Genomic DNA, 18,816 nt, shown 5'->3' with positions numbered 1-18,816 from the left:
TATATATATATACACACACACACACACATACTGTACATAATATTTTGGACATGGCCTTGTGAATACCAAATATTTGAGAGAGACTGTTTCAGAATGCAAACCGATACATTCAGCTATACATTTATGCTCATTTTTTAATGTACAAAATACCCAGAGTGCAGCAGCTGCAGCTGTAGCAGCATAGGCATTTTTTAGAGGCTGTGGCCCCATCAGCAATTTCACCGCTTGTGATGTAGACTTCATACATCTCTTAGCCAATTGTTAACTCACAATGAAGGAGTTTCATTATCAGTTGGCCATTAGAATGCCTTACAACCGGATAAGTGTTGGTTTGATTGCAGAGACATTCAGTGGGGACAAGATAAGTGCTTAGCGTGACTAAGAGAGTACAAATTGGCACAGAGAGTTCTCTTGGAGAGGGAGGGATGGATGGGAGGAGGCACAGGGAGGTGAAGGGTGGGGGTAAAAATAACCTGGGGCTGACAGAAAAGGAAGGGGACCCTTTGAAACTGATGATTTAGCAGACAGCCTCTTCTTTTCAGGAAGATTTTGCAGAGAGGAAAGAGGGAGAGGTATAGAGAGCGTGAGAGATCAAGACAAAGAGACAGGGAAATAAATAAAGGCTTCTTCCTTTGCAGTCTGCACAGATCGGTTTGTATACAGCTGTTGTCATGTGACAGCCCTGTGATGTCAATTTCTGTGATAGTTTTACTTGATCTAAACAATTTTGTGTCGTTCTGAATTTGCTCAATGAACACAAAAGGGTACTGTCTAAAAAGTTGTTTTGCTTTTTTGTCCCAGAAAAGTTGATGTTTCTCTCTGGCACAGTATGTTAATGTATTCACATACAGTCCATTTAAATAACTAAAAACAACTGAGGATTAGTATTTAATTAGTTGTCATTGCATTGAATAAAGAAAGCAAAGCTTTGTTCTCTTAAATAAATTCAAGATTTTCTTTGTAAACTGCTCAGCTTTGTCATGGGCTCAATGTTAAATACACTGACAGTTTTCTAGTTAGCAGCGTGGAAGCTCTGGGGGAGGGAGAGGGCACAGAGAACAGGATGGAGGAAGGAAGGGAGAGGAAACCACTTTAGATTGTAAAGGATTTCCATTTCCCAAAGACAAGCACCCTCCCTCTCACTGTCTCCATGTCTCCTGCTTTTTCTCCACATCCCTCTCTTTCCCTTTGCTCATCTCTCTCTCTCTCTGCCTGCCACTCTCTCCCTCTCCCCTTTCCTCACCACCTCCCCCCCATTCCTCCTTCACTCTGTCTCTCCTTTTCCCTCTGTACTCGGTTAGCCCATTCTAATGGCCTAAGGCCAGGAACTCTGGGAGCTCAGGAGATTAGATGGGAGCTAGGGATGTGTGTGTGTGTGTGTGTGTGTGTGTGTGTGTGTGTGTGTGTGTGTGTGTGTGTGTGTGTGTGTGTGTGCGTGCGTGCGTGTGCGAGTACTCGTGTTTATCTGTTTCCATCTATGTCTATGTGTGCATATGAGAGTGTATTCATGTGTGTGTGTGCGCTTAGTAATAAATGTTTTTTTTTTTTTTTTTTTCATTCACGAGTGGAATATTTGTCAGGCCTCAGTGAGCAAGATGAATTTTCATCTCTGTGTCATCATAAGGCCACAGATGGGAGGGACAGGGCACAAATGGGAAGGATTATATAATTCAGACAGAGATATTATTTTCACTCCTCTGTACTCTGGAGCTATCACTTACATACACATGAGATGAGTCTTATCTGTACAGGATAGATTTGAGGTGTGTAGGTTATATGAAAATTTACAAATGGTGGCCAGAAGTGTGAAAACCATCCAGCAGGTTGGAAGGCAGGCATCTGCTCGGAGTGTCAATAAGCTTCCAATCAGCTGAAGTGTCCTTGAGCAAGACAATGAATCCCTACCAGCTCCAGGGGTGTGTCACTGATACTTGACCTTTGACCTCCATGGTGAGAGGGGCAAATAAAACACAGATCTCAAATTTCAAGGCTGTCACATGAAAACTATACAATGAGATGAGCACTTGGGAAAAAAATTGTCTCTATCATCCACGCCTCTAAAATGGTGAAAGATGTGACATACTTTTCTGGCCAGGCCAACACTCAGACATCTTTAGATGTAAGAACTAACTAAAATGTGCAGGGGGAATACTAGATTACATGCCAACATCTACAACAACTCAATATTTTATTAAGCGATCATATATAAGGCTCCTGAGACATGAACTCAATTTTCTGGTACTGTAATGCACATGCACACACAGACACACATTTCATATGCGCTACACAGTTGATGAATAAATCACTGTAAACGGAGCAGCTCCAGCTCTTGGTTATATTGCAGATTAAAGTCTCAAGCCTCTAGTTTGATGGCCATAAGCTAACACAATCTGCTGATTACACCTACAGTAAGTGCTATGTATTCATTCTAGCACCACAGTTACCACCACGGATTATTAATATTTCAGTAACTGTTCAACTTTAACAAAATAAACTGCATTCAACCTGTTTAAAGTATTCTAGTTATGATAGAAATTACTTAAAGCTACGTCAAAGTCATTTTAAGGGCACTCTACCATTATACAGGACTTTAAAAAAAACACATATGATTTACAATGATCTAACACACAAACTGAACCAACACACTATAAATGTTTAGTGCAGAATATTTAGTTTGTCTTTGTAAAACTTAATGTTTTACATTCTGGATGGATCAAAATAACTGAAAATTGACTATCAGCGCCACAGGATACATTTTTATGCAGACCCTCTGCTGCCCTCATACACATACACAGATACATAATAACCCATAATTAATTTCATACTTAATTATGACAAAGTTGGAAATGGAAATGTTTAAATAAAGTAATTAACAAATGGATCTCAGTAATGGACTGAAGCTATACTGAAAAGACATTATATTAAGTTTTGATAAAGGATAAAGGTTTTGACATTAGTGATGTAAAGCTGGTCACTCTTAGTGTTGACTATTGACTGTTACTGAATTAAATAACTTTCGGGCTTCCTCTGTGTAACATGGTCACTTTAATGTCTGCTTCAACAGTAGGAAATTAAACGCTGACAATGAACGTGATACATCACCTCAATGTTTTACCTCATATCACTCCACAGAATATATACACCCCACTATTCACTAGAGATAGACACTGAATAGTTTGCCTCAACAATGAGAACAGATGCAGCAGTACCAGAGGCTTTTTTATTTCACTCATTCTTCTTCTTTATCAAAACCTGGTGTCTACATTACGTGCAATTTAATTCAAACATCAACTTTTTGTTTGGAGGTTTAGCTGCAGCCACTAAAGACTCTAATATTCACATATGCACTATTTCAACAACAGTGTCGCCAGGAAATGTTGAACAACTGTCGTCAGATAAAAGGCTTCTTTTTTTAACTAGTGATGATTGAATCATACGTTGTGAACTGTGCTTCTGGTTTTATTTTCACACTTATTACATTGTCAGTCAAACAAATAATCATTGTGAGATATGAGATATGGAATTTTTCAAATGTTACTGAAAAAAAATACAATAAAGTGAATAAGTTCAACTGTTTTGGTGTAGCCACAATTAAATAAATATAGATTACAAAAAAATGAACACATGCATGCATATATCTATGTATATGCATACATTTATGAATATGTTTTCTCTGCATACTGTATGTGTGCTACTGCATCTGTGTTACAGTCATTACTGCGTGCACATCATATGTGTATGTACTAGATTAAGAACTTGCACGTCTGTTTGTGTTTTCCTATTTTGGCTAAATTATGGGTTCCTCATTAGCAAGAGTATAAATAATTGTGTGTGTGGTACATATCTTGCTGTGAAAGCAGCTTGCTGCCTTTGAACAATAAAAAATCATCTGCTTATCAGCAAAACAGAACGTCGTTCCAAATCTTGGAACAGACCGACAGACAAGAACAGATGTTAGGAATGAAGTGTGTGTGCGAGATCAAGAAGGAGAGCAGTAGCATATTCCCTCATTCTTAACATGTTTACATTTGTGATTATAATGAGTGAGGATTTTGAAATATGGATCATTTAATTGTGTTAACACGCGGCCCACTCAAAACCACAGCTGCAATTTTGAAGCCGCTGTGCTTTCAGGACATTTCCTCCATTGGTTTAATGAATGTGTGTCAATATCTCTCTTTTATTAGTCTCTCATATCAGCACACAGTCAGAACCATTCTTATACTAACAGTACAGTCTCTTAGATTTGTTCATATATAGTCATTCACACTGCAGACAGATTGTCTCATGTTTGCTTCTTTCTGTCTATTTGACATCTCTTTCCAGCTCCACCCATGTGACCCAGTAAAACAGGGTGTATTTCTGAAAGTAGAGATTGATATGTGTGTGTACAGACCTTTTGTCTTCTAGGGCTTCCTGTAGGGCCCGACCTAAATCGCCAGAGTGTCAGCAATTTGACAGATACAGATACACTCTGCACGCACAGATACACAAAAAAATGACGGCAATCTTATCGCAATAAAAATGACTGATGCTTATTCTCCTTGGGTCTTTGTTTCTTTAAACAGGACTCTGAATCACTTTAATCGCTACATTAAATGTAGAGAATTTTTCTTGATGTCAGTGGTGCAGAGGCATACACTATTGACCAGTACTATAGGAACACTATATGTGCTGACAGATTTAGTGTAGCACAGCAACTAAATGAGCTCACATGCAGTGTAGTGGGATATTAAATGTCAGACAATAGGAAGCCGGCAGATTTTACATGTACATTGTCCTTTCAGCACCGAGTCACTATACACATCCTATGCAATATATCTACAGAGAATGAATTCAGCCATTAGCGCATTGAAAGACATTATAGTCATTACAAATCATAGACATGATTTCATTAAAAAAAGAGCTGTACTACATGCAGACATTAGAGGATGTTTTAGATCATAAACAAGATGGCAAGAGTTACTGTTATGACACCATTTCTGTTGATGTTCTGTGCTAAAACACATTTAATGGAGAAACTAGGAGCTTTCATTAGATACGTGACCTGACTTGATTTTGACACATTTGTAGGATTTATGCAGTGTTGAAAACAAAACACAGGATTGGATTTCTGACAGAAATTAAGACCGGCTTGTTTCCCTCAGTAATATTTAGAACGTTAACTGATATTCTTTGTTCTTTTTACTATGTTGTCTGTGTGTGTTTGTGTGTGTACAGGCTATGGCTTTGTGGACTTTGACAGCCCTGCAGCAGCCCAGAAGGCTGTGGCCTCACTCAAAGCCAGTGGAGTCCAGGCACAGATGGCGAAGGTAAGCTTCAATCACCCCGCCCTTCAATCTTTGGCCTGCTTTACTTGTTGTTATCGAGGTGTTTTCTTGTGGTGTTATCCTCCTGGTCGACTCAATCACTGTCTGCAAACCTTGGAGAAAGCTGATGGTGTTGGTGGCGATGATGAAGATGGAGTTGATGCTTGATGTCATTTGCGGTCACAATAATAATAGTGACAACAGTGGCTTGATGTTGATAATCATGATAACGCTCACCGGATTCACTGTATGTCAGTTACACTGTTACATTGATTCATGAGAGACTCATAGGTGCAGCTTTGAGTCAATAATGAAATTATTGATTGAGTCCATATAGAGTTATTGATTAATGACTATAGCCATGATGAGATTATTGATCAAATCCCTGAAATAAGATTGACAAAGGGATGGAGCAGATGATTTAGATGGCCGAGACGGTTTCCTTCTATACAAAATTCTTCCTTATTTTTTTTTGGCCTGTTTGTAATGTGTACGTCTCCTCAAATGCTAATAATCATTCACGTTTGTGTTTGTAGTTGTAGATGTGTGCGTAGCTGGTAGTTGTATACAACAATTGCTGTGCCAAAACATGTGGGCCTAACCAGCACAATCACATTAACCTTCAATGCGTGTGAGAGATAGACACTGAATAGCTTGCCCTCTTTTTTAGATTCATTAAAGCTGTATCGCTGCATACTTCCTTTTACAAACGAGAGAGGAGTGCAATTAAAATGGGCCAGTCTTCAGGCACCAGGAGCATCCATTGAATTAAACAGCATCAAGCCTCTGAGCCACCTTTGCCTTGCTCTTCTATTAAACCTCTTTTCATTAGACCTCCATCTCTTATTTTGTTCCTAACTGCTTGGGGGGGCATTTGGAAGTGCAGTGTTGATGTGTTTAGCTGTTATTAAAGAGCGAAGAACCCTCGACTCCTTGGAGATTGAGTTTTCCGGAGGGATAGAATGGAGGGCAAGGAGTCAATTCCAAATGAAATTACACAGACTTCTTACTGTTTCATGAACTAATTATACACAGGGCTGCCAATGTCCCAGCTAACTTTCCTGAATCAGGGTGCAATAAGAAAAGTTAGTCTTGAAACCACACCACTGATGTTGAATATCCAGCTGGAACCTCCAACATTTTGTCAGATGAGCTGCTTAATTTGGGTTTGACAAAATCTTGGCTTTAACATAATCAGTGCCAATTAGACTAACATCCTTCTCAGAGTATACTGAGGTTAGCCGGGACAGTAACATTTGTTTTTAGTTCTAATCTGCAAGGCAGCTCAAAGCTTTTCTGCCAGAGACAGCAGTGAGGTGGCAGTAGGTAGAGGAAATGATTAGCTTTGGAGAAAGAAAGATGAGACATCTCCGAAAGGCAAATATTGATTATTTCTTGGGGGTTGGAGAAAGGTCTGGACGTAGAACTGTACTGATCTGGCATTGAACATCACCACTGAGCCTGTGGTGGATTGAAACACTGAAATAAAGATAGTATATATGAGAATGTTGGGATCTAATCTATAAAAATGAATTCAGATAAGCATGTGTTCAACTTTATATATCAAAAACATGTTGCTTAAAATAGGAAAATATTAGTATTGAGAATGTATATAATATATAATAACATAATTAATAATATCTTCATGATGCTGACTTAAAATGTTTCAGTCGATTTTTCTTACATCTGTACTCTCTAAAGTGGTAAAACATACATATGTTCCATCAATATTTCATCATATATATATAAAAATATATCATATACACAATGCACAAAACACACACCTACAGCCTTGTAAAACTGTTTCATAGCATAGTAGAAATGGTTCTGGTACCTTTGTTCTTTTGTACAAAGTAGGAAAGCAGAAAAAGACAAAAGGGCATTGAGGTGCACATCTGATGGTCTGTGGTAGACGTTTTGATAGGAGATTCTATATCTGTAATCTTGATAAAATAATAAATACATTTGTGCAGTCAAGAATAGAAAGGAGAGCAGCAGAAGCAGTTTCTGTGGTCGTTGCTGGTGAAAATAATCTTAGCTCTGTCATTTTTCCACAATCTCCACTTTTATACAGTCATTTTGGATAAATTATTGTACTCACTTTTGTGAATATAATCATTAATCCACATTGAAAAGTTAATACCTGAGGCTTTTCACACTCGGGGGAGGGGGGGGGCTACAATATCTAAAATTGAGAGACACCATTTATTGAAATATAAAATATAAGTGTAAGGGTACTTAAAAGGTGTTCTATTAAAATGAAAATTAGGTGTGAAAAACATTTCTGTGAAGTCAGTGTTAAAGGTGTGAGGGCGGGAAAGCAGCTTTACACATGCATTAAAGTTCAAATTTAATAGAAACATAAGTTATATAAATCCATCCATCCATTACATAAATGTTATGCAAGTTACATAAATGGCTGTTTTAAAATATACTAATCTTCTATAAAGATATCAGATTAATTTAAAAAATTATAAATTAAACAATGTTATTGCACCTAAGAACTCACAGCTCATCTACAGTGCGAGTTAATTAAAATCCTCAAACAAAATGACTTTATTGGGAGTGAAAAAAGGAGACAGAACACCAGAAAAAAAAGCCATTTGGTCCAAGAAGACAATCAACTATTAAACAGCAGAGAAGCTTTTCATTCCAATAATACCCAAATGTAGTTGCAGGGTCACTGCTTCACACAGACATCCTTGATCCTTGGAGTCCAGATTAAATAGGAGTCTGGCACCGTTCAATGATTGAGGCATACTACTGTGTTCCCTGCCAAATTTTTGTTCAAGTCATAAAAGCCTAAGTTCATTGACCAGAAGCAGTCGTTAAGCATGAAGAACTTTCTTTAAGTGAACACTGAATGGGCGTGCCAGCCTACTGCTGCCCTTGCGTCAAGCCTTGACGGCAGCATTTGCAGAATCAGAGGATTCCTTCCACCGGTCTTTGGAGCTCTGTAGCGTCAGATGGAAAGTGATCATCGTATCAGCTGTAGCCACTGACGCCAGAAATGTTGTAAAGTTCCCTCGGGAAAACATCAGGGCTGGGAAATAGCGCAGTATTATCATATAGCATGTCTAATGCAATTTGGTTTCAGGCCACTGCCAACTCTCAAGAGCTGTCTTAAACCTGTAGACTGTATTGAGCTTTAGTTGTACCTGTAGACCCCTATTCTCTCACTTTCATGTACTTCATGCACGGACCATGGCACATTGGGAAAAGGATTCCCACCGAGGGTTCAGTGTGCCTGGCCATGAACATGAATACTTAGATGCACCCATATCCAGACAAAGGGCGTTCTCCCCCATAGAGAAGTGACTTTGATGATAATACACTCCAAATTCAGGTACATTGTGCACAAGCAGATTCAGCAACTACATTAATGTACAAGACAGAAAGGACTTAATGGGTACCATCAAAGCCAAAAACACAGGCACGGGCACTGCCCTGCATATAATATGAACGATGGGGGAGGGAAGGGCAAGAAGTTTAAAGCAGCTTCATTTAAGAGAGTATGCAGCAGCTGTATATGTCACAGTCTAAGAGATCTGAAAATTCAACTGCCAGGCAAAAGTTAACCACGATTAAAGTAACTTCCTGACATCAACCATGAATTAATTAGAGCACAGTTGAAGCAGGATTAGACTGCTTGTTTATAGTATATAATTGTATTCACTGTGAGAAACCTTTATCCATTAAACCCTGCAGCTCACACTGACATCTTCTTTGTAATAGGTGGATGTTTTGGTTGTGAAATAAACAAGACAAGAAGAAAATACAGCAAGCCAAGATGTGAAGAGAGAGCGCAGAAACTGTGTGTGTGTGTGTGTGTGTGTGTGTGTGTCTGTGTGTGTGTGTGTCTGTGTCTGTGTCTGTGTCTGTGTCTGTGTGTGTCCTACACTTACTTCCTCAGTTTTCTTGGTAATTACTGTTGACCTGAAAGATGATTACTGCTACAGCTGTACTCCCCCTCTTTCTTCCCTGCTAACTCACATCTTTTGTCTCCCTGCCTCATTCTCGCTCTCTATCTTTGTAAGTGTAACTGTACGTAGAATCCTCACTTAACACTTTAAAGCTGTAATATTAATTATTTCTGCCTGAGTCGTGTCACAGATGAATTTTAATCAGCAATGGTGGTTGTTTAACCATAAAGACATAATTGATTGTGACCTCCAGCAGAATTGGCTTACTGTATGTTTAAGTAATCCTCACACTTAAACTCCATTACACAGCACACAGAGGAGTCTTGTAACTTTACTTTAGACAAGTGTGTGATGAGGGTAAGTGTGTGTGCGTCCTGTTCTTGTCTCATTTTATGATTTCACCATTTTCCGTGTGTCCATGAATCCTGCATTGACATAAAACAATTACATGCTGGACTTGCTGAAAAGCAAGTGTGTGTGTTTGACTGTGAAATATATTCAAAATCTTGTCATCACAAGAGACTTATCATCCCAAGTAAAAAGAAAAAAAACATTTATTGATGTAAAATGATTGTGTATTTAAATTCATATCAGGTGTTATTTTTATCATGCAAACACCAAAACACACAGTCTGTTATGCATGTGATGACTCTGTGTGTGTGTGTGTGTGTGTGTGTGTGTGTGTGTGTGTGTGCAATAGCAGTTACTGAGGACCAAGGTCACTATGCTAATTAGAGAGATGGTACCACTGGCAGTGACACTTCACACCTCCATCCCTTCTTCTCTCCTTTTCTTCTCCTCCCCTCCACTTTGTCCTTGGCACCTCTCGCCTTTCTTTCCCTTTCTCTGTCTCTTTTTTCTTTTTTTTACCTCCCCCTTGTCTCTTCTTTTTTTTGGCCTAGTTTGTTCTCTTCATCAACCCCCCTTCCACCACAACCTCTTCATCCTCCCAACTCTTTTTTTTTCCCAACTCTCTCCTCTCGCTGTATGTGTGTGTGTGTGTGTGTGTGTGTGCGTGTGTGTGTGTGTGTGTGTGTGTGTGTGTGTGTGTGTGTGTGTGTGTGTTTGTCTGCAGCAGGTGCTGCAATGCCTCCTCCAGAGTCATTAGTTACAGGGTTGAGTGAGGACAGAGAGTGACGGATAGAGCGAGAAAAAGGAGGGGGGGTCTGTGTGGGTTGAGAGAGGAAGGTTTGGTGTGATGAGCGAGAGGACACACACACACACACACACACACACACACACACACACATAAAGTAAACTTCGTTGCATGACTGTCATTTATCAGCCCTGATTAAACCCTTGGGTTAGTCCAATTGTGTTCATTCATTCATTCTTTAATTTGTTCTTTCTTTTCTTTACTTCGTCTTGCATGTGTGTCTGATAAAAGCCAGATGCCTGATGTTCTCTTGACTTGGTTTAGTGATGTATCCAGTATGTGTCTGTGTCTGTGTCTGTGTCTGTGTGTGTGTGTGTGTGTGTGTGTGTGTGTGTGTGTGCGCGCGTGTGTGCTCTAGCTTGTGTATGCCTGTATATTCTGTGTGTGTGTCTGGCAGCTGAGGTTAGTAATGGGAAGAGGAGGACAACAGAGCCAACTGACACATAAAAAAACATGAGCGGAGACAAAAACACATAGACTGAAAGATGTGAGCATCTCTTTTTTTCTCACCCTGCTTGTCTATCACTCTCTCATCTTTTTATTTCTAGCGTGCACATTCTTTTTCACCTCTGCCTTTCCTTCTCCTCAACTTTCACCCCTGTTTGTTCAAATGCTTTTGTTGCCTGTTTCATCTCGCTCTTTCCCCCTCTCTCTGTCTGGATAGGTAGATATAATATACTATCCTTTCACAAGCCACCATATATAATGTGGGATTTGGTAGCACTCTGCGTTCTAAAACAAACTCATTCAGCATCATTTGAAAATCAGCACACCTAGTATAACAGTTGTATATGCCTGTCGAAATTCATTATTGAACTACTGTTACAGAAATACACAACCATTGTGTGGGGACAGATAGGATGTATCACTCAGATTTACCACTGCCATGTAGTTGAAACTACAAGCTAACTTGTAAGGAAGTAAACCAATGATAATGAAGCTATGCTGATCATTTTTCAAAAGAACATAGATTTTTTCGATATTTCTGGAAGCAGTCAGTGTTTCTAGGGTTCTGGGGTGCCATACTCTTTATACACTTTAACATACAAGTGTTGATAAAAGTCTGATACAAATCTATGTTAAAATATTTTACATTTGGTAAGCACTGATTCTTCCAAGATGCTATTTTTGTTTGTGTAATTTGTGCCAATTTTAAGCAACTGCACACTGTTTATCTTCACTGTTTATCACTTCATACAACAAAGAATGTGTAGCTAGCGTTAGCTCTCTCTCTTTCATGATTCCCGATCCGATGAATGCAAACCACAGCACTCTGTAAATTGAAGTATAAACTTTTTTCTTTTGTTTGTTTATTTGCTTTAGAAAAAAATGTGTTTTAATTGTAAAACCACTGTATTTTGCATAAGAACCGGGGGTTGACAGGCCTACTTTCATTAAAAAGAGCTTGGTCTTTGTACACAGGATATAAATCCCACCAAATACTATGTCAAATGAGAGTGCCGCATCAAAATCTATTTCAACTGTAATTTGTAGTGGTTCTACAGTACTCAGAAATCACACAATTTAAATATCTTTGAAAATCTATTTTAGAAATCTTAGATTAGACAATTGATTAATTATAATGTTCTTTTCTGCCCCATGTGCTCCATCCTTGTGTCTGGTTCAAGGCAGAGTTGACATTGTAAAATACAGATAATGAATCACATTCTGTTTAAAAGTGGAGGACAGCAGAGCGGCCAAGGACGTGTGTGTGCATGTGTAGTCACAGCAGCAGCTCAAAAATAAAAGCTGAATATATGTGTGTGCGCACACGCTGTATCCCTCCGTGTGGACCTGTGTCTTTTTGTGAGGCTGGACCACCTCTGGTCCAACAATAGCAGGAGGAGGACAATGAGGAGAAGGAGGACTGAAAGGAAGAGAGAAAAGAGGAGTAGGAGGGAGCCTAGTGAGTGAAACCCAATCAAATTAAATGTAATCTGGCCTGAATGTGCACAACCATCAGCTGCTCTCCAATCTTGTTAACCCTGCATTACCAGCCCTGGGTTGTGTGTATGTCTGTGTGTGCATGTGTCTTTTCATGTTAGTGTGTGTGGCGCAGGGAGAGAGATGGAGGAGTTAAGTGGATAAGCAAGAAAAGAAAAGGAAGAGATGGACGAGATGGCAGGAGTGTGAGAGGCAGGGAGATGGAGAAGAAAATGAAGATGAATATGGGTGTTTGGGTGATTAATGTGGCTCTGTGGCATCGCTAATGAAAAAAGTACTTCTCATCACAACAGTAATCAGCATAATTTTTGGTGACACTTAACAGTTTCTTTATTTTGCTGCCTTAACTGGTGTACTACATTACCAAAGGGATTGCATGTGGACAAAAATACATCTTAGTAAACAGCCTAATATGTTTAGAAGGGTGTGAGAAACCACACAGACTACAAACTCAAGAATATTTATTCTTTGAGTATAATTAACCGTTGTTGCCATAAATACACAGTTCTGATTCATGACAGATTGAGATAGAAACAGATTCTGCTTCTGAACAATGATGTTGTATTATAGGAGGAGACACAACATAGCTTTAGTAGAGACAGCAGGAAAGTGTGGCACATGACAGAACAGCTATTTATAGGCTGCTTTCAGTAAGCATTGTGTTATGCTAATTATAGCACTTACTATGATCCAATATGTGATTTTGAATATGATAATAGCCTGCTTGGACTCCACAACACAACAAATGTAACATGACACCTGCAATATTTATTAAACTCCACTGCACAAATTCAGAATTACATACACAATATTTGTACTGTAGTTTCTCTCTCCCTCTCTCTGCAGTCTGCTGTTTTCTTGGATATCAAGTTGCTGTTTTAAAGAATCTGTTGTGTTTATTCAGCCTGGAGCAGCATACTGTAGCTTACATGATATGCAGCCAAAAGCCATCCATCCAAAAGTTCCATACTCATAAATACCTTATACAGCGTGTTCATTAAAAATGATAATTCTGTACTTGGAGCAGGAGTTGTGGTTTTTCCCAAGATGTAATTTATGAGAGTATTCAGAGAAAAAAAGAGGTTGACAGAATAAATGGCAGGTATACTGACAGAGGAGATCATGAATACTGTTAAATGTACAATTGGCAATCTTTTTTTTCTCCTTTGTAGTACTGTAAATGTGTTGCATTTCCCGGAGATCACTTTGCAATCAGTGTCCCACTGAGACACCTTTCTTGTGTTGATGTTCTTTGAACGTTTTCTTAATTCAGTCACATGTTTACAGCAGCTGGAAATGTTTAAATAATGCCCTGCATACGTATTTCTTAGAAAGCCCCTATCTTAAAACAGGTTTTAGCTTTAGGTACAAAAATATGCAAATTTTTACTTAGGTTTATTATTTGAATCCTTTCATTAGATTAGCAGCAGATATTTCTAAATGAAAAAGTCCCTGGTTGTTAATTTTCAGCTTTTTATCCCATCATGTGCAGATATCTCTGTGGATAGCAGCAATTAACACAATATGAATTCTGCAGATCCCGGCACCATGCCTGACAGCAGAAACAGAGCAAAAATAAAACTGGGTGGTGGTTAAGTGGTGATGGCTGCACACTCAACGGAAATGTCCTGAGAGCTCCAAAGTTGGATTTTGTATTAGAGAGGAAAGCTTTGAAAACCTCATGTTTTTTAGACTTTCAGAGATTTGTACTGCTTTATGAGGAACTTTCCTGAGCTGGACCATGATGTCATTGAATAAAGTCATAAAGTACATTCTGTACAGTCTGCACAACTATGTTGTTTATACAGTGACATAATCATTATGTTTCCCAAAGCTATCATTCATTAAATCAAATGGATACACATCTAAGTGGTGGACAATGTCTTTATATGTGATTATTCTCCCAGGCCAATAGGAATCTGTCATCAATCATCATCATTGTGTGAAATATATTGGATAAAGTTTGTCCAAACACATGTGCAGAAATACACCCAGAGCAGAGAATGGTAGATTCCAAAACAAATGTGCTACGTAACTTGTGAGTGAAAAAAAAAACATATTGCATCTTCATTGCTTCACATTTCAGTACAGAGTAATAGGCTCCAGCAATAACATTTAAAATGCTATTATTTTAGAAGAAAATTAGAAGCATCATTTTGTTAGAGTAAGGTGTTTTTCAACTGGTGAATGCCTCATTTAGAAATGAAACCCTTCAGGTTCAGTATCACACCGGCCTTACCCCCGAGAGGACACAAAACAAAGAGGAATGAGGAAAATATTGCCATGAACAGAAGAGGAATAGAGTAGGTAGCTGGAGAGTGGGGGTGGTGCTTGGTTTGATGGAGCTGGGTTGAGAACAGCTCTATAAGGACGGAGATAACTGGAAAACACTATAAAACGCCTCTCCTCACATTCTTTCCCTCTGTGGAATTAGCCTTTGAGTGGGCTGCTGGAGCGAGGGAGGGTGCATAGAGAGATTGATGGAGGGAGGGAGTGGGAAGCCTGAACTGCAGCGAGGGAGGATAGAGAGAGAGAGATGGAGTGAATGTAGAGTGGGCAGCTTGAACTTTGAGAGGGAGGAATGTAGAGTAATCAAGAAGAAAGGAAGAACTAGAGGAAGGAAATAAAAAGACTAGAAGAAAAGGAGGGTTTGAGGAAGAAAAGGGGTGGTGCTGCATTTAAAATCTTATTCCACACACCGTGGAATGAATATGAATTAAGTATATTAATGGTAGTCTGAGCGGCTGACTGAAATGTCCCTATTTCATGGGGACACTATTAAGTCTATTTTCTGATTGGCTGTTCAGTTCCCACATCTCTCATTGTTATTGGTGGCCAGGCATGTTTGTTGTTTGTCATTGGGCAGGCAGCAGCAGCAGAGTCGGCTAGATTCACAATCCGACGGCATGATTCAGCCATCGATCAAACTTTGTAGACAGCAGTAGCCAAACTGCTCCTCTAGACAGAGAGAGAGAGAGAGAGAGAGAGAGAGAGAGAGAGAGAGAGAGAGAGAGAGAGCTCTTCAGTAGAATATCACAAATCAAATGCTGTAACCTTTTAGTACGTCTGAGTCTGCACATGCCCACTGAAAACCAATGAGGTTTTTTCTCTTGCTGTGTATCCGGCTGTCTACTCTGCGTCTTCGCTTGTCCTTCTTTTCTTCTGTCTTTCATTTGCTTTCACTCACACATCCCCATTCCACCTCTTCCTCTTGAAAAGTTTCCTCACTGAGTTTCTCGGGGTCAGTTGTCTTTATTGATCTCAACAGGAATGCACAAGGAATCATGATGACGGTTGAGCGAGACACCTGCAATGTCTGGTCCTTGTAACATTTACTCAGATGAAAGATTTGTATGCATATGTACATCTCTGCAGCAACTGTTTTATAGCTCTAAATTCAAGATAAAACCAGAGTTTTATAATGCAGCAGGAAAAGCATCTGAGGTTCCAGAATTGGCACTGACATACGCAAATTGCTTGCTTTAAATGTGCCTTTAGCTCTGGTTTTTGCTACACACTGAATTTAGATACAGTACAGTGTGCACTGGGTGAGGGAGGTTACAATATTTCACATTTACTCCACCAAAATTATAGACATATGGACTTATTTAGAATCAGACACGCTCAGTGTGAACACAGTAAAGTCAGTGGATTATTCAAAACCAGGTCATTGTAACAGTACAAAGAAAACTAGGCAACTGTTTCATGACAAATAAAATCAAATAAAAACATCTGATTTTAAAGTAAAATCAAAACTATCTGCATGGCTTCATAAAGCTTTAACGGAGTAAGTGAAACTTTTTGTGATTTTGGGTGAACTGACCCTTTAGGTTTATTAACATAATTTGGAGTTGCAATTGCACCAGCTTGCTTTGGAGTAGTAACGGCAGTGTAGTGGCCATTTGTCCATAGAAAACAAAAACTTTAAACCAAACAAAATCAAAAGGCCACTGATGCACCATGTGGTTTAACGCAGGCAAAAGAAGATGATTGTCCAAGCTGGATTCTTGCGTTTTATGATGATTTATTTCAAAATAATTAAACAAACAAAAGAACAGAGAAAACCATGGCTGCTGCTGCCTCCCTTGTGCTGGTAAAAACCATAGGCCCACCTAGGTGCATGCTGGTACTCAAGGTGCCTACCTACCTAAATAACCTCAAGTCCCCAGGGTGACCCATTTACCAAAAAATAAACCAAAATACCAACCTTGCAAATATAAATATCCTAAACAAATAACTAACAAAGAATATTAGCAAAATATATAATCTAAATAAAGCAAACACTTAAGTTAATCAAACAAACTTACTCATAATAAGCTAATTAAATTTACAACTAAAACCAAAAAACAACAAAGACTAACTTCACAAATAGCTCCTACAGGCAGTGTTGAATTATTTCAAGAAATAATCAGGATATGTTGCTTTTTTGGATGAGTTAAACTTCCCTTATTCCACAAAGAATTGTAGTAGTGTCAACATACTTCTGCATCAAATTAATACAATATTTGCATTGCAAGCTGAGCACTAGCACTTAACATGCACTCAGCTTTTTACAGTAAATTTATTCATCTCAGTCTCTTATTCTATTTTCAGATGAAAAATAAATGTTTCATAATGAGGTGCTCAATAAATTTTCTTTTAAAATCATCCCAAAAAATTAATCTAACAAAGCGGGATTAAACTGCCACCTTTTAGCTTACTTACATAGATCTGCAATTTTAAGGAAAAGGCAACAGGCCTGATTATTATTCAAACTGATATACCATATCTGATGTCAATTTATTTGATGGCGGATTTAATAAATAGCATATAATCAGTTCTGTAAAGTGTCAAGTTGAGTCAATGGCTTGTAGAAACACTCTTAAGATTCAGATTTCTTGATCAGGGTGAAATAAGACAGAGAAACCAAGAACTATCTCTTCACGTGTGTTCTTTTGTAAGGTTAGCTTCAGGTTACAGATTGAATTGTAAAATTCTAGGTTATAGCAAGAGCTTAGAAGAACCAATTGACTGCCAATGGGAGTCCTATTTCGAAAGCACATTCTGGCTGGAGAGGGCAAATTGGACATTAGCAGCCATGGTCCAGCAAGTGGATAAAAATTCCTGGCTGCTCCTCTGAATGTTAAATATAGAGGTGCTTGGATCTATGCTCCCATTCTATTATAATAAATCATATGCAATTGCTACTTCTATTCTTGCTTGTGTGTAAGTGATAAGGTCATTATTAATTGGTTGACTGGTTAGTGGTGGGCCTTTGGTTATCATATCAAGTTATGGCACTGCTGGGAGCCCAAATAGAACACGGGCCAGTTTGTGGTGGGTGCTCATATGGTGAAGCTTTAACGAGGCTCTGTCTCGGGAGGACACTAAACCTTCTGAATTTGGGCAGGAAGGGTTTAGGAACCCTTGTTAGAGCCTAATAGCTTTGTAAGAGGGGAGGATGTGTTTTGTAGAGGTAAAATGAATAGATGAATGCAAGTGTACTGTCATGAGGTGTCCTTGGTGGAGGATATGATGGTAATTAGGCTGCTGTTTTCTCAATGGTGTTCTAGCAATGAGTCTATTTAACCTCTTTGGAAATGTGTGTGTGTGTGTGTGTGTGTGTGTGTGTGTGTGTGTGTGTGTGTAGGGGGACTCTGTGTGAGGGCTTATCCATGTACCAGAGATGAAACAGTTAGATGTTGATGTGTGCGTGTGTTTTTTGCATAAGTGTGTGTGTGTGTGTGTGGCTGCCCTTTAGTATTTGCTGAGTCAGGCTGGTTTTCCCTGTCTAAAAGTAAATAACCTTGGTCCGCCAAGCTGTCAGATGGCCCCTCTGTGCCCTCGTCCCAACATCTAAGGATGGCAAGAAAATCTCTTCTCTCTCATCAGAGCGCCACAGCAACACACACCACAAGCACATCTTCAGAGAGCCTGTTTTCTGCATAGAACTTGTATCTTCAAAAAGCCACCTTCTGACGTACAACTGGTACAGTTTACATGCTTTTATTTTCTGCCAGTATGTTAAATTAATTCCCTAACATGTTGCTCCATGTTGCTTTGAATGCGTAGTCCATAGCGTAGAGTGTTTTTCATCCAGGGGGCTGGGTTCAAACTCCCACACTTATGTTTGAGAAAAAGGATTTGCTGAACTGTTTTTTTACGGAGAGTGTGATGTTTGAGGGTACATTTTGTTGGTATTCATAACAAAACATAATGGCAGAAAATGAAAAAGCAACATCTCAATGACAGAATCCCAATATTTAGTTTTTGAAATCTATGCCAGTGCTTTCAGTTTTCGGTGCTTTTTGGCCAAAGAAAACCAACATAAAATTTAAGAGGGGAATAACTATGTTTGGCAATTTCGGCTATTCTGTATATTGTTGGGGTACTGTAGTTGTATACTGTTGAGTAATAATGTTATACACAAAATGGTGCACTACTAGGACAAGCTTTATTTCTATCCATCTGTATGTCTGTCTGTGTATGTGTATATATATATATA

The 18,816-nt window shown here is 38.9% G+C and overlaps 1 protein-coding gene across 3 annotated transcripts in view; it reads left to right on the top strand.

Annotated features, from left to right (window-relative positions):
* LOC104934030 (RNA-binding motif, single-stranded-interacting protein 3) overlaps positions 1-18,816 on the top strand; it is a 130,903-nt gene that overhangs the window by 65,512 nt on the left and 46,575 nt on the right. For all 3 annotated transcript variants that reach the window (XM_027286511.1, XM_027286510.1, XM_027286509.1), the window contains exon 4: positions 5,221-5,312. In XM_027286511.1, the coding sequence (XP_027142312.1) occupies positions 5,221-5,312 (92 nt within the window). The remainder of the gene's footprint in view (positions 1-5,220; positions 5,313-18,816) is intronic.

The sequence above is a fragment of the Larimichthys crocea genome, chromosome XIII, assembly GCF_000972845.2.
Source record: "Larimichthys crocea isolate SSNF chromosome XIII, L_crocea_2.0, whole genome shotgun sequence".
Classification (NCBI taxonomy): domain Eukaryota; kingdom Metazoa; phylum Chordata; class Actinopteri; family Sciaenidae; genus Larimichthys; species Larimichthys crocea.
This window is presented reverse-complemented; position numbering and strand designations above follow the sequence as displayed.